Source organism: Zeus faber (assembly GCF_960531495.2).
Source record: "Zeus faber genome assembly, chromosome: 18".
Taxonomy (NCBI): domain Eukaryota; kingdom Metazoa; phylum Chordata; class Actinopteri; order Zeiformes; family Zeidae; genus Zeus; species Zeus faber.
In genome coordinates, this window is record NC_137210.1 from 18,003,962 (window position 1) to 18,025,443 (window position 21,482).

At 42.7% G+C, this 21,482-nt stretch overlaps 1 protein-coding gene across 1 annotated transcript in view; it reads left to right on the plus strand.

The window, feature by feature from the left end:
- Window positions 1–17,550: 17,550 nt before the first annotated feature.
- The window catches only part of LOC307243896 (bromodomain adjacent to zinc finger domain protein 2B-like), a gene marked incomplete at its 5' end in the record, with an annotated part of 31,708 nt that continues 27,776 nt past the window's right edge, over window positions 17,551–21,482 (plus strand). Inside the window, 3 exons of the mRNA XM_080018866.1 lie at window positions 17,551–17,719; window positions 20,485–20,673; window positions 21,134–21,292. Of these exons, the coding sequence (XP_079874992.1) occupies window positions 17,551–17,719; window positions 20,485–20,673; window positions 21,134–21,292 (517 nt within the window). The remainder of the gene's footprint in view (window positions 17,720–20,484; window positions 20,674–21,133; window positions 21,293–21,482) is intronic.

A 21,482-nucleotide genomic window follows, 5' to 3' on the forward strand; every position in this document is an offset into this window, starting at 1 on the left:
ACTGGATAATTGTTTATGTAGCGTAACAATTAATAACCATTAAATAACTAGTTATTCATTAAATACCACTATGATTAGCGAATTTAACCTGATGCCGCAGGGCGACCTGTGGCCTGCTTTCCCGCTCACTCTTTCTCCAACCGGAACGTGGCAGTGCGGTTTGTAATTGAATGTCACATATTAGTAGTACAATGGTAACCAGTATGAACTAGGCCAACTACAAGCTTGCGGCAGTATCTGAGAGTCTAAGTGAACATAGTGAGCCCTCAGACTTGTGTTTTTGTTTTTTTAGCTGTAGTATTTTTTCAACCCCATCCTCACCTGATGATCTGACGACGTACAGCTGACTTGCTCAATGGACTTGTTAAAAGCCTGTAGTCGCTCAGCCGCAAAGAGGCAGAATGAGGCTGATGAAATGTTTTGTTTCACGTGAGTGGCAATGTCATCCTTGGATAATCGCACAGCTTTTTCTTTCTTTGTGAAGTACTGTTTTAACAAGAGCTTGACATTTTTTACTTTTGCTGCTTGAATCAATTTGTCAAAAATGTGTGCCAGGGATTTTGGAAGCCGTGTGTTGCAGCAGAACAGCAGCAAACAATCAATAGCTCAGTAATTGGGGGGTGGGACAAAAATTTGGAAGTGCCCTTTAAAAAGGCAAACCCTTAGTTCTTATTTATTTACATTTCTACTTTCTGGGAAAAGCTTTTTAAATTATGTTCATGTCTTTTAAATGATCCATTGTTTCCTACGCTGCCAAGCTGGGGTACAGAGTTAATTATCACAGCATTTCTAAATTTAGTCTTTAGTTTTTTGGCAAAAATAACCTTTAAATGTAGTCAACTTTTAGTCATGGCTCGTTAATTAAATTAAATTAATCATTTATTGACTCAAATTAACTATTCATTTAGTTGTCTAAAATGCAATTCCAGTCTTTTTTGCCTTCAAACTGCACATGTTCACATCCCCCATTTCTTTGTTGACTAGATGGCCCATACATTTATTTCACAACATACAACACACAAAATGAACAAAAGAAATCCACTTCCCAAAAATAATGGAAGTTCATAATACAAGCATAGGAAAACAAGATTGCCTTTGATGCAGTGACCCTGCGTTCACGCTAGCATCAAAGTTTGTGTTCCTCTATTTTTTTTATGCGCCTCGTTAATTTTGCGCTATAGACGCCAATAAAAATGTATTAGCTCTATTATAGATATGAAATTTACCTTGAATTTATTTATACATCTGCACAGTGACGTCTGGCATTTGCTAAGTACCTAACACATTTTAACTCACAACGTTTGCATTTTCTGGTTCCATTACTCACCATAACTGTTTTTCTAAAACATCACAATCTGAACTGTCATAATAGAAGTGTACAAGGGAGGGTTGTGTGGAGTGGGATTTTTGACTTTGTATTTCTGTATTATTCATGCTGACTGTAGAGTGATTCAGGTTACTAAGATTCTACTGGAACCAAGAAAGGGAAGTGGGATATTTTGACATCCAGTTGGACTGTATTTTAAAGAATGTTTTCACAAAGATGTGCAATGACCTTCAGAGTTGCTTTGCATAGGCTTGCAATTTTTAATCTGTCTTTTCAAGTCAGACCTTGTGTTTTCTTAAAGGCATTTCTGTCCAAGCAGGAATTAAAACCCTCTGCTATGTGGTTTTTGTGGTTGCTGGTGATGTAGAGATTACCCTGGCATTTTACTTCCTTTGATTATAAATGCTAATTTCACGCATAATGGCAATGTGTTTACTTTAAGGTTACACTGGGTTATATGCCTCAAGATAATTGCTGCGTTTTAACTCCCTCAAAAACTGTCAAAAAGATTGAATACCAGTGCCATTTATTTAATATAATGATGAAATGTGTACCTTTCTCGTTTTTACCAAAACAGTCTGCACCGTTGTCTCCAGTCTTGATGTAGCCATGCCTGTGTGTCTGGGATTATGATTGCAAAATAATATTCACAGAGCCTGATTTCCATGCCTTAGATTCAGTGAGGCAAGAGTGGCAGTGACACTTAATTAACTATTTCATTACTGATCAAGACTGAAAACCTTTGAAACTTTCATTGGCATTTTTTTCTATTCAGAATTTCCATCTCCAAACAGTGCTTTTAAAATCTGTCATTTCTTAAAATGACTTTTGACAAATGACTGCAAACCATCTTTAAAGGGGACCTATTATGAAAAACTCATAATAGTTTTTCATAATACTTTTTCAGTGCTTGTGCACATACGTTTGGGTCTCTGATGGGCCTACTAACACACAAACTGTGAAATAAGACACCCCTGTCAGTTTTTTGTCAGCCGTCAGTTCAGAAAACATGTCCTGAAACAACCCGTTCACATTTGCAGCCCAACCCTACGTTGGGGTCCAGTAGATATAGAACCTCCCCCACATCTGAGTAACTCCACCCACGGCTTGGGTGCCACCGCAAGCAGGTCTGGTGGCTAAGAACAAATCGAAGAGCTAAGCAGCGGAAGTGCTCTGTTGTTGGCTGCAGAGACCAGCACAAATATTTGAAAAGTAAGCGGAATTAATACCAACTGTCCGTGACAAAAACTGCAGACGAGGGAAATGTAAGTATTGAAATTATTCTGCTGTGTGTTTCTTTCTAAAAAAAAAAAAAAAAAAAAAAAAAAGTATGCGGTAGATAGACTCGAGGCTGCGGGATGTGAGCCGCTATCGGTTTTTCCAAACAAAAGCATAAAAATATTATGTTTTTGTAGATGTGTTTATTTTTTATTTTCCTGAAAATAAAATATATATATATATATATATATATTTTTTTACATGAAACAAAAAATCCCAGCATACCCCCTGATGCGGCGTCTCGGTGCAGTATCCCAGTACGGTTTCTGCAACGAAAGTCGGAACAAAGTGTAGATCTAATGTGAGTGAAGATTCAGCAACTGGATTGCTTATTACTCGCCTTAAATTTGTTCAGAAGCAGATTGAGGTGGACTGATAAGGTGAAATCAGTTTACAGACTAAACCCGGAGTACAAGTTCAAACCCCATTCGCTCACAGAACCCGGAACTAGTGCTCAAACCCCATTGGCTCTCAGCAGTAGGGGACCTCAGGAGGGTGGCTGCATCCAAAAAGAAGAGCCCGTTTTGGAACAGGATGGTAGAGGCATGTTCGAATGGCTATGTTTTGGGGATCACAGAGACCTATATTAACCTGCTCAAAAGGAGCATAATACAGTAGATCCCCTTTAAAGCTTGTACAGTCTGGAGGCGTAGTCTGTTGTATATGGGTGTTAGGGATGCATTTATAGAAAGGGTTTCTAGATAGTCACTTCAGACTGGCTGCAACATGAACTGAGAAACTACGATAATGTGTCTGTCGCCACATTTATTTTTCACTGTGCACCCTGGGGTGTCACTGTTTGTTTCTACATTGAGCGGCTTCCAAATGGCAACATGGAAACACTGACAGCTAGTGACATCTTGTCCACAGGCTAAACACAGGGGGTATAAATCTATTCACTATTTAAAAAATTATTATATGTTAAGACGGTTATCTAATTTTCAGTTTTTGCACCCCCGTGCCTGCTGATTATAAACTGAAGGATTGATATTGAGGCAAATAACACTCTGGTAGACTGCTGGCTGAAGCGGATCAGCAGTTTGCTGTGACTGTCAAGATATAAAATAACTGGAGGCGGCAATGCCTTATCACACCCGTTTTACTAGAAATATAGATGATAATGATGGCACCCAAACATGCATCACCCTTATCGAGTGTTAGCCTTTTTGCGCTCTCAAGGTCCTTTTCACTTTCTTTTTGTGGAATTTTTTGACCAAATTGATCGGTGGAAAGATGGAAGGTGTCAAATTCTCAGGTGATTATTGGAAATTGTGTTACACTTTTTGTCACAGCTGTGTCACGCTGTGTTACGCTAGCTTTTTGTCAAGCTATGTGCCCTTATCTGATCAAGATGGGTCATATAATGAGTACTTTCCCTTAATAGTTAGGAAGATAATTTTGGATGTAAAATGGATTAAAATAACAAGAATAACATATTGCCTTAATCTATTAATTAACCTAGTCATCGCCTGTTGTTTAAATAGGGTACAGTAGCTATTTTTAATACGGTTCAAATTCCAGATTTCTTGCTTTCATTGCATTTGTTTTATCTAAATATAAGTGTGTGTGTGTGTGTGTGTGTGTGTGTGTGTGTGTGTGTGTGATTATTATTATTTTTTTACCTAACAATGCTACAGTTTACGACTGCGGTGGACATATGGCAGATGCGTGACAAACGCTCTGCCAGGGATGCTGTGGATTTGTTTTATTGCTTCATTCTGCTCACTGCAGTCCCATGACCCAATGCTGCTGATATGTGATTTATGTTGCACTCCTCTGAGAGTGAGAGGACCTCTCTACAGGGATGAGAAAGCCATCATAGTGATGTTTACCTTGATCCCGTCTGTCTTTTATTTCATCCTCCATACTGGCTGTGGGAGAGAAATGGGATGAAAGCCCCTTTGGGCCCCCATCGTTTCCTCTCGATAAATGGAGCTGGGCCACACTGTTTGGTCATGTACACCACTGGAAGGTCATTGGCATCGCAATGACATTTTATTTTATCCCTGATGTCTCCAGCAGGATGTAGTTGGTAAGTAGAAACAGCAAGCTTTAAGACATGAGCTGCTTTCACAATGTCCGAATAATAGTTGACATTTCACACATGTTTCTGGAGATTGTCTGTCTCTGTCAGACGCGTTCACACGTACTGGAAGTACTCCGTTTGGTTTAGGAGAAGGGCGGAGCCTGGGTAGAGCGTGCAGGAGGCAGGACTTGATGCAGTGATGCATGACGCTGCAGGGTTTTACAGCACACCAAAAATGGTGGACGAGGCTACCGACTTATCAGTAATTATGACCATTTTTAGCGTTGATACTCCATGTATTTGGACGTATCCTCAATATAAATGTACATTGTCTTCCGCTTGTCTTCATATCTTATGCTGGTAAATTGCCCGTACACTTTGTACTAGGGAGCTGGCTGGGTAAAATCTGATGTCCAGTCCAACTGATTCAGACTTTTGCGTTTACACATACAGCTCCGGGTAATCTCCGGTTAATTTCAGAGTTGCAGTGCATGTGTGAAAGCAGCTCAAGACTGACCCGCTGCTTGAATTTATAAAGCTCTGGCTCCATCCTGCCAAGATGGAAGCAAGTGTAAAGCCAAACTTAAGCCTCCACTGTCTCCTCGGAAAATAATGGGTGACAGCTATGTTTAATAGTCTGGCCTAGCCTGGCAAGTTTTAGCAGTGCTTCCTTCTTCATCACAATTCACTACTACCCTATTGGTCCAGCAGGTCTTCCTGCATTACCCACCTCCTTCCTCTAATTCCCTCTTTAGAATTTGATAAAATAGTGAGAAAATAAACAATATGGGTGTATTTTACCTAAAGGTATCTTTCCTGTCTTGACTTGAATCAAAACTAGTGGAATGTGCCCTTTGTGCTGATGGATTTTATTTAGCTGTGCAAAATGACAGATAACCTTTTCACGAGCAGCTTAGGCTCATGTTTAATTTGTTGTGCTGTCTCCCTGTCAGGTGATGGCATTCTATTTATATTCAAGCTGTTTTCCCCTGTTTACGTACAAATACACTCCCTCCCCCACCACATAGTATCAAACAGGGGTTTTCACTTTCTGAATTTATATAAAATTTTGAGTCACAGTCCAGCTTGCATTGTGTGGATAATTGAAGTTATGAGGTAAAGCTATGCAAATGGTGTTTTATCAGGAAAAGCTGCATTTTTATTAACACTCAGTGTGTCTTGAAAGTATGTAATCGGACAAAAAATAAATCTGGGTTCTGTAAACAAACCTTATTCTGTTTGTCACTGTGCTATTAGTGGCATGTCAACATTTCTTTCAACAAAGGTTTGAGAAAGGGTTATTTCACATTCCATATTTTGAACTACTCTAATTCCTCAGTTATCTACAGTAATTGGCAAGGCATGGAACTGACAGGGCTGGCATATTTTTCATCGCTTTTAAAATCAAACCATGAAAAGAACTAATCATAAAAAAACCTGTGTTCAGTACTATTGTAGTGTTTAATGCTTTTACTCCTTTCAAGTTTTCCTACCCAGTCACACTGCATCTTTTATGGCAGTACAATATTTGGATTGGCATGTGCTTGGTTTTAGAGCACCTCATTGTTCCTGCCAAAAAGCAATAACTGTTTTCCTTTTGCCTCTTGCATAACATCATCACTGTAATGCGTGTAAAAGCCTCAATCAAGTCAGTGATGAAAATGTAAAAATGTTTTGCTGCCTCCCCCTGTACTCTCTGCCTCTCAGGCCATCTCTTTCTCTTAGATAAAGCACTTGGATTACAATCAATCTGTTGATGGCTACGGCTGGTCCTAATCACTGCTTCCAAATATACTGCACAGAATGCATAATGTTGTTGGAATGAGCCAAGAGGAAGACAGCAAGGCCCTGTGCAGTTTCTATTCAAGATTAATCAGATACATCCCCAAGTTTCACAGGATGTGGCCTGACTTGCACCCGAGCAGTGCTTTCCTTGTCTTTGAGGCAGGAACACAGCGAAGACTACTGTGCTCATCGCCCAAATGAGAAATATTATTTTCCACAATTTTCATTATCAGCAAAAATAATCACAGTAATGATGCCTCCAGGAAAAATGGTGAATTATGTCGGAGTAAACAAGGAGGTTGAGATCAGAATTTTTGTAATGTGTACTAATAACACTGTATAAGAGAGAATATCTGCAAGGAGCACTGGCTCGATGTACAGTAGCTTTGTAAAACAATGCAACAACTAGTGTAGGCATGCAGTGAAAAGCAGAATAAATATTTATTTGAATTTTATTTTTTATTTTTTTATTTTATTTCCTTGGCTTAAAAAGTCGACAATCCACCTGAATATTGACCATGACATTCAAAAAAATCAATTCAACCCCTTTGATATTGAAAAATATATCCACCGTACTGTATGATTATCAGCAGCAGAACGTAACACAGTGTTTGTTTGTTTTTCTAAGGTGATTAAAGTAGAAGATCAAGGGATACAGTAAATGAAGTGGCTTGCTCCTTTCTCTGTCCCCATCTACCCCCACCCCCTCCATCCCTCCCTCACTCCCTCTCTGTACGTATCTAATTAAAATGTGCAAGTCGGGGCTACATTTTTTATGGCTAATGCCTGCTGTTGACGGGCCAGGAAAGGCAGCAGCCCCAGGAACGTGTCCATGATGGATGTCAGTCCGCATGTTACATGTTGAATTCCTGTTTCTGGGCCTCTCGTTTCAGCCCCGGATTGCTCCATGTGGAAATTATCAGCATGCCGCACCAACGTGAAGGACAAATGTGTTTCCTCAAAAATTTGTTATGCTGAACCCTCACGTCGTTCATCAGAGTTCATTTGCTTCTTAAACTGCCACCCCCTTTCCCCCCGTATTCACAGCAGAATTCAATATGCGCTTCAAGCAGTCGATATGAACAGAAATGACTTTTTCGGCGTGAAGGTCTCCCTAAAAGATGTATGTCCCCTGCGGAATGATGATGACAAAACGCCTGCCCTCGATGTTTTGTGAGTAATTTACAAGAGCAAAAAAGGATTATTATTATGTATTATGAACACTGGTCTGAAGCGTGTGCGCCCTTCCATACTAGGTCAAAGATGTGATTAGAACGAGACAAAAAAGGCTGTGGATGGCAAATGGGTATAAGCGGGCAGTAGTAGGCATTTAGTAAGATGAGTGCAGGCTCTGGGATGGATCACATTTAGTGTGACAGTGGGGACCCCCCCACCCCCACCCTCTCCCCCGTGGTAAGCGGGTGAACGCCTGAGGGAGACTGTCCATTGTGACCAGCTCTTCTCTGCCATCTGCCACCCGGCGCTAATGAACAGATTTGTTGTATGGGCTGCTCCGTAGACTTCTTTACTCCAACCTTGGCCTCTGATAAAGTCTCTCAGCATTTTCGTAATTAAAAAGAACCATCAATGTTGCCTAACCTTCCTGCAGGCCTCGGCCACGTATGTTTCCTGCTCAAAGGAAATGGCGACGTCAACTTGTTAGCGGCACAGGCACATGGTGTGATCGAACCTCCCCTTGATGTCCATCAGAGTTGCCTCGCTCATGAGCACAACCTTTAGGAAGCACATGGTTTCATTTGTTTCCCAGCCTGGCTCATAAACAAGAGGCCCTCACTGCAAACAGCCTGGCTGACGTGAACATTGAACCCGCCTTTATTCTGAAGCGTTGACTATGCTGAAAACATGCAACATGTTTTCTGTGTTAATCACTGCGCTCATCTGCTGGTGCTGGGGTATGACGCATATTCCAGTGGATGTGCTCTCATGCTTTGAAGGTAACCATGTACATGGTTCAGTATGCTGTATCTTGTAGGAGCTCTGCATCCTCCAGTACGGTCCATTGCCTCTTGGAAGCCCATTTGAAGCCAAATATAAGCTGTTTATAGTGGTTGTTGTACTCTCTCTGTTCTAGGGGTGGTATCTTGTTAAAACCACGTTATCATACCACGATATTATATATAATATTGAAATACCTGTCTTTATCACAAACTAGCTATAGCCATGAGCGAGATGACCTCAGGGCAAGAGTCATTGATACATGAGGCACAATGTTGCTTGTTTTTTAAATTTACATTTTATTTTTTTTATTCAAGGCAGTTAGGGATGCCGCGGTGAGGATTTTTTCCCACCAGTTAATAAACTCATGACGACACCGGTACGCATGGAGTGAGTCAGGTCCTGATCTAGACCCGACCTAAGGTCTAGAGCCTTATTTCTCTCCTCTCCTCCCATCATAAGTGAAGTCTGACTCCGCAGACTTGTGCGCGCATGAGAAGCAGACAGTTCAACTTTCCCTTTTGTAGCATCCGATTAAGTATTGATAACATCCTTCGTATTTTACTAGTTAAGTTTTTTTATTTGATGAACTTCAGCGCTGATACGCGAAAATTAACTAAATGGGTTTTATTTCTATAAAAAAAACCAAACGGTGTTGTAATGCGTCCATGTCTGTGCTTTGACCCGGTGGGAGATAGTTACTGGCTACCCCAGCTCATCCCCCTCGACCACCGCGGTGTCCAGACTCACGGACATCCCCTCCTTCCACTGCTTCAGGAGGTTAGGGTCAAAGGTGCACTCTTCCTTTACACACAGTGAAACGCCGGAAGAGAGAGAGACGCGCCAGTGCACTTGTGCGTCTCTGCCCACGTGGACTTTGCACACCGTTTGTGGGAATATTTCTCTCTAATATGCGTTCACTTTGCAACAAACTGGATGAATTTGTATTTCAAATTCTATTTGAAATTCATTCCTGCAGCCCTAGTGCCAGGTGGGTGGTGCATTGTGCGTTGACCGCAGCCCTCCCAACTCCAAGTTGGTTCGAAGCCGGGCGAGTCACAGAGGGCCCCACACCCCCCAGCGCACACTGCATTTGTTTACCCGCAGATCGTGACCGCTCTAATATGGCGATCATGTCAGACAATATTACCCACAAAAATACGCAGAGAATTGCAAACCTGCTTGTGTTTCGAAGTTTGAAATCGAAAGCTGGATTCAATTGATTTTTGTTTTCAAATTGGAATCGTGACATTCCTGTGTATAACCGGCGCTGACGTTTCTGAGCCTGGAGCAAATTCTCCCGTGACAAACGACCCAGCGCGTGAAGCTTTGCTCACAGGACCATAACATACTGAGCTTCGTTCTTACTGGTGCTAGGCCCTTCCTCCAAGTTTTAACTAATTATGTCCAGCACCCCCTGGAGTCTCCTGCCGAAGAGGAGTTCAAAGGGAGAAAATCCTGTGGAGGCCTGGGGAACCTCACGCAGAGCAAACAACAGAGGGTCCAACCATTTATCCCATTACGGCTATCGTCATGCATAAACCTACAAACCATGTTCTTCAGCGTCTTATTGAACTGCTCCACCAGGCCTGGGGATGGTGCACTCGTCCGAATTGAGCCCAACAACCTGTAAAGTTCCCAAAGTGTACGAAACAAAGGAAGTGCCCTGTTCGGTCAGGATTTTCTTCGGAATCCCGACTTGGGAGATAACCTGAAACCGACCAACACAAAACGATAGATTGCACGGCGATCTAAGTGCCCGATGAGGTGCATACCGAGTCTTTCCAACTGCACCTCCACCAGGAGGAGGGGCCTCAACGGCGTGGTTGGTGAAGCCGGAGGATTGACTAATTGAGGTCTGGTGGACCAGCCACCCAAACTACCTGTCCGACCTCCAACATGGGGCAGTCCTGCTGGACATGTTCGGGTCACCCTTAGCGCCAGCACCCCTGCCCAGGCATTTGAGCAGCTATCTGTGGGCCTGTGGCGGGAACGCACTGGGAGGTAAAGGGGGACAGAGAGGGCACAGCATGGTAAAGGGGAGACAGCTTCCTGCGGCACCACAATGCGATGAAGCCCAGGTCCCTGTGAATCCGATGCGACGGACTCCTGGACATTCTCCTCCGGGGCGCCTGGGTGGGCTGAGGAGCGCCAAAATCTCGTGTGGGTCCTTCGGTTGGACCTAGGTGACTCTCGGATATCCTCCTCCGGGGCGCCGTGACGGGCTGGGGACCCAGTGAATCCCGCGTGGGTCCTGGTGGTGGTTGCAGCGGACCTCCGGACATTCTCCTCCGGGGCTGGGAACGGGCTGGGGATGTGACGAAGACACGATCGTGGGCCAGCTCTGGGTCACGGCGTGCTCGCGCAACTCCTCCGCCCTGTGGTGCTTCCCCGGGGACGGCAGTGGTGCGGAGGCACTGGGCCTTGTAGGGGGTGCAGGGCAAGGACTGGTTCGGTCCTCCCGAGAGATGGAGGAGAGGGAAACTCTCGAAGTGCCAGGGGCCCAGAGGTTTACCAGCTGCGTCGGGTCCGACCGATCCTCCTGGGAGCTCACGCTGGCGAGAACACGCTCCAGCTGGCAGTGGAGGAAGTCGCTCTTGTCGTCCAACTCCGCTCGGTGCTTCTGCAGCCAGCGGTTCGGCTCCGGGCCGCCTTTCCTCCGGCGCCCCCGGGTCTGTCTCTGCCCACATGTGCGGGTTGAGGGAGGAAGACAAAGTCGTTCTGGCAGTGGGGCGCTGACATGGCAAGTTTGCCAACAAAAAGGCTCACTGGCCAAAACCAGGAACATAAAATACAGATAATAGTGTTTCCTTGGTTGCTGTCTGGTCTGCAAGCGTAACAGCGACCTGAACCTGCACCATGCGATCCCCACTGAAAGACAAAAACTCTCTCAGCCAGGTCCGACTAATCAGCGCTAAAGAGGCTGATCAGGCAGACTCAGTACAGCTGAGTCGCCAATGGACGAAGCCAGCACTGTTACCTGCAGACCGTGCCTTAACCACACTCTCTCATCTGGCACAACTGCATATAATGATAATTGAGAGAAGTGTGAGTGAAGATTAGTGTTGAATGTTGTTGTTTTGTTTTTTTAACATAGTGGTTTACCACATTCCATGACTGATTAATAGCCACAGAATTTTAGTTGGTATTTGCATTTAGAGAATATGACTGCTATTGTACATTTATGGTGCTTTGATTGGATTAATTGTGACTATAATTTTTTAAATACTGTAATTTGGTCAATATCACTGTGATTTACCCTATGGAGTCCCCACGTTTTTTGACGGCTGTCTATTATGCACACCAATCTAAGGTATTGAATGAAATAACCCAATACCAAGTAGTATAGAAACTTCTCCAATCAAACAACACCTGTATTCAATTCTTATTCTACCCAGATCTTGAAAAAAATGACTATTTGTACGGTTTTGATCACAGCCAATCACCACAAGCATTTTTCAATTTAATGCGACGTGTGATTGGCTCACTATCGCAGCAGCTACAAGCCAGCCAATTGCCACAAGCGTTTTTCGATTTAATGCAACGTGTGATTGGTTCACTACTGCAGCAGCAGCGACAACAGTCTGTTAAAGGATCGATTCACAATTTTTCAAGTCTTGTCTTAAAACAACAGTCAGGTGTCCATATGAACAGTGAAAGAGGTTTTCCTTGCTGTAATCATTCTTTTGCTACTGGCTTTTTGTTAAGAATTACACTGCCCAAATACTTTATTGTACAGTCTTGTGCAGTTAATTAATAATAATTTGAACACTTTTAAAGAGTATTCGTATGCGGAGGAGTGGTGGCATTTTACGCAACTGAATGCTTCCATTCACATGATGGGTAAAGTAGAAAAAAAAAGTATTAAATGAAGTACTCTATCGGTATCAGTATCAATTGAAGGATACTCGTATTGGTACTGGTATCCACATTTTTTTTTAACAATGCCCAGCCCTAAAGGTCTGATGCGCCTTCTATAGTATGCTGGCAGGCTGGCACGGCCAGACCGAATGCCAGACACATTGGCTGCTTCATCGTCATCCAGGTGGAGCGGACGTTGGGGTTGGTTAGTCACTGAGCAGCAGAAAGGCCCGGGCCCAGCGCCATACTGGCCAGGCCCAGGGGAGGGCTGTGGCGGTACGGCTGAACCTGTGATTCACATCGTGACACTGATCTCGAGACACTTCATCTTCCCTCGTCCTGCGCCTGTAACCTGTTACCACTTACACCCCCCCGGGAGTCACGTCCTGCACGTTTTGCTTACAGCTGTGTGTGCGGTTGTTCACACACACACACACACACACACACACACACACACACACACACACACACACACACACACACACACACACACACACACACACACACACAAACTCGAATAGGGAAAAGTAAACCCTCGACTCATAAGAATTCACCTCTTTTTGACAACTTTCCATTTCAGCAGTGTGATCTTGGGACAGAGAATGGCAAGCAAGGGATGAATGGCCTTTTTTTTTTTTTTTTTTTTTTCTTCTTCAGCTCTGTCCCTAGCTTGGGAAACGAAAGCCTGTCCTTTTTAAAGCCTTTCTTATTATTTTTCCTTTGTCGGTGACTAATGCTGCTGTTTGTCCACAGAAGCTGAAGTTGTTAAAGGGGACCCATTATGCAAAACCCACTTTTTCAGTGCTTATGCACCTACGTTTGTGTCCCTGACGGGCCTACTAACACACAAACTGTGAAGACAACCCATTCACTTTTTTTATGAGCTGTCTATTTCAGAAAACCACCTGTTCACATTTCCAGCCAACCACTATGTCACGTTGGGTTTCAGTAGAACTAGAACTGCCCCCCATCTGAGTAACTCAACAAAGAAATCTTTTAAAAGAAGTAATTAATACCAACTGTCTGTGAACTGCAGACCATAAAAAGTATTTAAAAAAACAATTCTGCTGTGTTTCTTTCTGAAAGAGATAATAATAATAATAATAATATGCGGTACATAGACCAGTAGTTCTCAAACTTTTTTTAGTAGTGTATGAGTAGTGAAGTGAATGAGTACCCCCATTTGAGGAACACTGAGCTCTTGTGCGTTTCTCCAAACAAAACCAATAAAAATTCTGTGTTTTTATTGGAGATGTATATATTTATTTTATTTTATTTTCCGACGTTTATATGAAACAAAAACTCCCTGCGTCCATCCCCTAGAGTCCCAGTGCGGCGAGTTAGGAGCACGGCAACCAAAGTCGGAACAAACTTTTAGATTAGGCCTTGTAGCTCTAAATGAAGAAAGGAAACAGTCTTTATTTGTCACACAACACACCACACTACAACACATGCTTGCACACACATGCACATGCTTTGGATGGTGGCCGGTGAAATGGTTCCTCTGCATTTAACCCAACCTGGCTTGTCCTTCCTCCGGGGCCACAGCCAGGAGCAGTGGGCAGCATACGTGGACACGCCCGGGGACCAGGTGATAAGTGTCGCTGGTCAGACGACGATGATGGGTGCATGTTTTTGGTGGGGGTCCTTACTGACGTGAGGTAGAGGAAACCCCATGTGAGCACGGCGAGAACATGCAAACTCCACACAGAAAGGCTCCTATTTGGGAGATAACCCGCCGGAGCACGGTCCAGGCGGAAATCGAACCCAGGACCTTCTTGCTGTGAGGCAGCAGTACAATGCACTGCGCCACCGTGCCACATAATGAGTGAAGATTTTGCAACAGGATTGCTTATTTCTCGTCTCAAATTTGTTCAGAAACAGATTTTGGTGGTCTGATAAGCTGAAATCAGTGGAAGTTAAGAGCAAATACAATGAAACCCGGAAGCCATGCTCAAACCCTATTGGCTCACAGAACACGGGCCTCGGGAGGGTGGCTCCTCCCAGAAAAAACTGCCTTTTTGGAATAAGGTGGTGAAGAGGTATGATGACAATGGCTAGAACGCATCATCTGAGTGGTATGCTCAGCAAAAAAAAAATTCAAAAACATGTTTTGCACACTTCAGAGACCTATATTAACATGTTAGCTAATTAACTTAAAGGATCATAAGATGTCCCCTTTAATTGTGTTTAGTGGGATGGTGACCACCAGCAGTTGTAAAGGTCTAGGAGGCAGCTGCTTGTGTCGCCAGTCGACCACGCAGATAGATGAGCTGAGAGAGCTTATTGCTCCCAGTTAAAAATGTAAATAAAATAAAACAATTCATGGGCTGCAGCTAATCATTGGGCCAGTTTTTCCTATTTATAGATGAGTTTGTTATTCATTTACTCACTTGCTGTTTATCTTACTCATTTGTGCATGAGTTTGCCTGTGTCCGTGCACAGTGAAGTGAACATAATGTTGTCACAGCAGGGTTGAAATGAAAGCGGGGCCGAGGTAAACAGACAGAAAGTCGTAGTGCAGGGAGTGTTGCGGCTCTGTGACAAGCGAACAGGGTCAAGTCGCTCTGTATTACAAACTCATTTCTGTCAGTAGCCGAAGCCGCAGTGTGTCCGGGAGCCGGTGGTGGGAACACAACTGACCCACGCCAATGACGCCTTTGCAGGATCACCACTGTTGATATCAACCATCTGCTAACATGCTGACATGCAAGAACATTTAAATTGACAAGACATAAGCACATAGCTCGACTATACAATAGAACAAATGCATTGTAATCTTCCCAAGGCTTTTAATTGTCTTGTCTATATCTCTTGGTTGAACTGTTTCAACTGTTCAACTGTTAATATAATGCAATCATTCTTTTTCATTTAAATTCACCGGTGTTTGGTTATCGGGGTGAATTAAGTTGTAATATATCATCAGCGATACAGGTGGCATAGACATTAAATGTGTGCCCGATGTCCCCGCACCGCACCCCTAACTGTAAAAGACACAGCTAGGGTCTGAGTGGCATTTTTAAGAAAAATATAATAAAATTTAAGAGTAGAATGGCCGTGTTTCAATTTCTCGTCTTTGCAGCGGAGCGCCACGGTATGGGTCGGACTCGCCATTTTACCAAATGTTTTTTTTTTTTTTTTCCTTCCCGAAAACAAATACCTTTTTAATATTCGTACAAAATAAATAACCCACTATTTCTGCTTTATTTGAATTTGGTTCCACCCCTACTTTACAGAAATCATACTGCTTCCATTCCCACATACTGTACTTCCATTCACAGCCGTTCCAGCAATTTGCCATAAATGATACTACTTCGAGGTGGGGGAATTTACAGAACGACTTTTATGGAACATCGACACCAGCTCCCATTCCCACATGACTCCAACACAGAACGTTGCCAGTAGATTTACGGCTTTCAGTGCAAGTAGGAAAGGGGCTTTTGCGTCTGTGTGTGGTACAGAACACATTGGTGTTCTACAGCCAGCTTATTCTGACACTACTGTTCCATTCTTAAAAAAATGAAAAAATACTATATATATATATATATATATATATATATATATATATATATATAGTGTGTGTGTTTTTGTTTGTTTGTTTTTTTACTGGTCACACATTGAATGTATTTGAAACTTTTTGATGGCAAGCTGTTGTTAAAATATTCTGTTTCCTGCCATAGTAAAAATGTAAAATACTGCTTTACCGCATAACTGTTGGTCTGGAAAGAGCTGTGTACGGTTCACTGAGCCTGTTGTGTCATAAACTCTTGTTTTTTGCATTTTGATGTGGGTGGGTGTCCAAATATCTGATCTCAATGAGATAATTATTGAACCACCACTTTAAAATAATCAGTAAGAGCCCACAAGATGTTTTTTTTTCCTCTCCTGCCTCTAGTAAGGCGTAGGCTCGCTGCATTAAAGTAGAGATGCACTTTGAGTCATATCAGTGGACGTTTTTAAGGCACAGCCATTTTTGTTTTCTTTCAGTCAGCTTTAAACATGCTACTTTCATAGGGGAATCCCTTTCTATCCGATGATATTTATACTTTCTAAGCTTACTTTCTGCTATTATTTAGTTTGAGTGCTGATAAATGCTATATTAATTTTGTTGGGGTTTCTTTTAGTTTGTGTCATATTTTTTGGCCCAGTCTGGCGATGTCAAGTGTCAATCAACCGTTCTATCCTTTTGCCAACATACATTTTAGGAAACCGTTGTTTTGACATTATTTCAATAGTCTTATCAAAGTGTCGGTTTGCCTTTTCCGCAGAAAGGAATTACCCAAGAGGAAATCACATTTGCAACATTTCACAGTGAAATAAAGAAGTTGCCAAATTGAACATGCAAAACATTGGTCGTAGAAATGCTGGTGCTTAAATCTTTATCTGATCTGACTTTCATTTTTTTTTTTTCTTCATTTGTTATACTGTCGTACATTAACGCACATTTTGAGTAAAAGTCCAATTGGAAACAACAGATGTTTTTTCTTCTTGAAAGAGGCATCATCAAAATGAAGTCACCTCTGTCTCCCTCCAAATTACACAAACACAAAGAAATGGAGACAGACGCCATACACAACCGCAGGTAGTGGCAGCCTTTCCTATTCAACACGGTAGAAGCTTTCATGTCATTTTCCTCATCTGTGTTGTTCCTGGCAAGGGACATTACTAAATATTCACATGATAGCTTTGTCTCCCCCATTTAATCACCAGACTCTGCTTCTACCACAGGGGAGAGCCACCAGGGAGATCTGGAAATTGTTTGTGTAATGTAAAATACGATAACAAAGGCGGGGTGTAAAACACAATTTGGAAGCAGGTGTTATGGACCATTTCAGACCGTGACCTTTGTGATCACTAATATGTGAAGTAGGATACATAATGGAAATGCCCAGAAATCCAGTGCAGTTCTAAAACTTGTGCAACTGAATCTCCTGCAGGTCTTATTTGGATGATGTGAGGACAATATGCAGGGCTTGGTCCATTATTGACTAAATATAAAATCGCAAAATATTTGACCAAATCCTTTTTCAGTTATTGGACGGTCATTTTTAGATAATTATTGGTGCGATGATTGTACGATGCAAATATAATCTAAGCATATGGTGGGCACAACTGTCAAGAAAGCGCTTTTCAATAATGTAAAAAATAAAACGTCGATGGTGGATATTATTTCCGAGCAGGTAGAGACATCCATGTTCATTTTTCATAGATATGTTTCTTTTATAGGTTAAACAAGGTTAAATTGCTTCGCTTTGGAGTCCTTTAATGTCTTTCTCATGCTTTTGTGAAAGTGTTGATTGGATTGTGTTTGACAGATATGGAGTCTGGAGAGCAGCTGGCTTCACCATCATCAACCCAGTCCTCCCATCACATGGCCTCGTCTTCAGCTAGTTCCTCACCAGCCCCAGCCCCTGCTCCGCCCCACATGTCCTCTGAGAGCCGCAGCCTGGCGCCCGGCCCAGTAGGGTCCCCCATCACCTCCTGTGGTACGTATCCATACCAGTGATATAGCTGCCGGGCTAAATTGGGGTATCGGCATCTCGGAATATCCCCAATGAGACACATGATGCCAGGAGTCATATCAATAATACCAGATATTAACAAAAAAAAACGTTTTCTGGTTTTTACACAAAGAAAATGATCTACATGTGCAGATGGTAGCGGTTCTCTGACTACAATTTAGGATTCAGAGTAGGTATTGGTAGTCAGCCCATCCCTGGTTAAAATAGAGATTTTAAGAATATTATTGATACAGTTTCATAAATTAGTTCAAATGTGACTTGAGCAAGACACCAAAGTGACCTAATTATGTTTACGCCTAATTCACTTCCATTTCATTATTCCTCACACTTTTTGGATAAGCTTTTACACACATGTAATTAAGATCGCCTGCCATTAAGGCGCCAAAAGCACCTTTTCCCGGCCAGTCTGGCGCTTTTCTGACAGTTTTAGCAGGGATCGTGAAAGCTGCTGAATTAATGAGCGCTAACAATTAAGAAGCGGTGTGCACCCCAGCGGACGTCTGTTGACAACCTTTAGCTCGAGTTTAGCCTGTGTGATTTGACGTGCGTGTCAGCCTCAGCGAGCGCGTGCAGCCGCGAACATCCTCTTGTTTTCTCTGAATACTAATTGTGGTCAAAGCTATTATGCAGTGAGCAGTGGTGATGCATAAGCTGTCAGATTACCCCTGACCAGAAAATAATATGCAAATTTTCACAGGGTGATTTCTTTTTTTTCTTTTTTTTTTTTTTACTCTTTCTTTTCATGATAAGAAATGCTCCCAAAAAAAATAATGCTGTTTTTTTTTGTTTTTTTTTGTCACGCTGTTACAGTGATGAACACACTAGAGACATACTCATAAATTATTCATTTTCAGACCCCCACGCCAAAACCTGCTCAGAGATTTTCCAGATAATTTATTTTGGACCGAGCTCTGAATTAAGTGCCGAAAGCAGAGTGGCACCTCTGAAGTCAAATTGCTGTTATAAGAATCAAGTAATTGGAGTTCTTTTAAGCGATTTCTTATCCCCCCCACTCCTGTGGAAAAGCAGAGAAAAGATATCAAATACCCAGCGCCGGCAACACCCATTCTAAGTGATTGAATTACACTGAAGCTTTCATACACTTGCAAGCTTACTAACTACACTCACTAGATCAATTTATCTAAGTAAGGGATTTACTCAGCAGTAGCTCTCTGACTGTGGTCAATACAGTAAGAGCACGGCTCCAATCCCATATCGCCCCCAGAGGGGCGACTGTACTTATTTTAAAACAAATTAGTCCAAAATAAAATTAACGATTTTACAGCTCACTCTTGTGAGTTACTGGTGCGGTGAGAGAATACAAAGCCAAAAACTCTGGAGTAGAATGCAAAAAACCTGCTAAAAAAATAAATAAAAATTTGAGAAGCAGGGAAAACACTAATAACCTTGTTCTTGTTATAATGTCACGGAAGCAATTAAAAAGTTGCTCTTAAATCCTTCTAGAATGTATGAAAAATGAACAACAGATTAAAACGTTTATGTTCTAAAAAAATAATTGTGACATTATCACGTGGTATATTGTGTATTGCGGGGGAACGGTTCTGCTGTTTTTTTGTCGTTTTTTTTCATGTACTCACAAATCACCACATTACAATGATCCCAAATTTCTTGAAGGTCTTGTCTTGTCTTTGTTTTTCCTAGTCCATGAACGGCGGGGCACGTAAATGCTCAAGTAGATTGAAAGACAATGTCCTAAGTGATAAGAAATGTTCAGTCCGTGCACAGATAGCGCAGCCTGCCACGCTGGTTTCATATCCGCTCGTGTGCCATTTCAGTCTTTCCCTTTTGTTTCGATGTTTTTTGGTGGTGTGCGGGACTCCTCGCCATCTTGACCTCGTCGCACGACGTCTTTGACTAATCAAATAATTTTGCCGTATGACAGGGCTTTTCGGTCTGTAGTGCACCTTTATTCGTGCGTGCTGACTAAACTAACAAGAAATTGAATTTTGGGACTTTCTCAGGTTTAAACAGGGCTTTGGTAAATATGACATGACACTCGTTTTGCGGAGCCGCCTTCCTGACGCACGCCTGTCAAATAATACTGCACAGGCAAGCTTTTTTAGCTTGCCTCTTCCCTTTTTTTTTTGTTTGTTCTCCGCTCTCGCAATGTCCATAATGCATGTTCTGTCACTGCTCTATGTCACTGGATGAGTGTTCCAACAAAGCTACACCTTGGGAACTCGCCGGTGGTTATTCTTCAGACGGTGTCGTCATTAGTTTCTCAGAGTTCTTTGTCCTCGTCTCCAAGTTGGCAGGACATTCACAGAAATGAAAAGGAAAAAAACGCGAAATAAAAACACACACCCAGCAGTACAATTCTGATATTTATACGCCGACCCTGTTGTCCAGAATCATTATTACATTCATGACACAATGTTTACATATTGCACAGTGTTTCCAAATGTCTGCAATTAGTCAAGCATGAGCTTGTGCGTCAGACCCTAAATCATTCATGCCCGTCGCTCCGAACTGATTCCCATACTCTCTGTGCCGCTTGTGCTTTCTATTTACCCCAGCAGATCAAGCGGAATCCGAGCGCTTGTTGTTACACCCCGTAATGTTAACGTGTTTAAATCCAAACTAACCGCTGTCACAAGAGCTACTAAATGATACTCTGCCACCACGTTAACAATTAATGGTTGCGGAAATTAATAATACATCTGTGGTATTTAACTCCGCGGTGTCCTCTGTCTCCGTTGTTTCACCAGGTCAGTTGTTCCAGATCGGGGGCGACCAACATTTCAGCATGTCCGGCCTCTCCGGCGCTTTCCCTTTACTCAGCCATCCGGCGTTCGGGCTCTACTCTGTGAACTCAGGCCGCTCGGAGTTCGGAGGCCTGGGATCTCTGGGTCTGCCCGCTGCCTTGGCGTCTCACCCCCAGCTTGGCACTCTTCCGGGTAAAGAAGCTCAGAAATTCTCCGTTTTTTTTTTTTTTCAAAGGTGGAAGCAGGAAAGTCTTCCGTGTGTCTGCTTGAAATGCTTTCCTGAGGGAAGAGCCATGGTGCCGTCATTGTGTTCGGATGTTCTTTGATTAAATGTTGCCTAAGGTTATCCTGACTTTGAATGAACAACTGATAAGAAGAGTATTTTCTGACAGTATTTGTCTGTTGATTAAATTAACACACAAAAGTCAACGCAAAACAAAAGTCCAGCTATCGTAATGGATGACTTTAGCACTGTTTTTAGATTGACATTTCTAAGCATCTTTCCAATAAACGACTAAAGTATAAGACATCACTCTGTGAGTCACTGTGAGAAAGACAAAAGTCGACATCACTTAAGTCACAGGTTGTCTCACTCGTCCGGAGCGCTCTTTTTATTTCCTGGCTCACAATCCCCCCTCTCCCACAAATGCAGACTGGTGGCGAGCGACTGAGGCGCACGCACGTGGAGCGGCGTCCCTGTTCCCTCCTCTTCTGCACCTCCCTCCCATCTTCGCGCCATCCTTCCAGACCCATAACGCCACTCCCTGCCCGTTGCAGACCCCCGGCAAGAACAGACGAGCCCCTGCCAAAGGTTCAGTAAACACTCCTGTACTTTCAAGCAACTTAGCGCTCCGTGGAATGATGCCATAAAAATGACTGATGCTCCCATGGGCCCAGGCACAACATCTAACATAAATAATTGACCCCAGAGGCAATAGTAAGACATGTGAATGCATAAATCAGCCTTGTAAGCAGGCGTTAGATGTTTTACTGTACATATA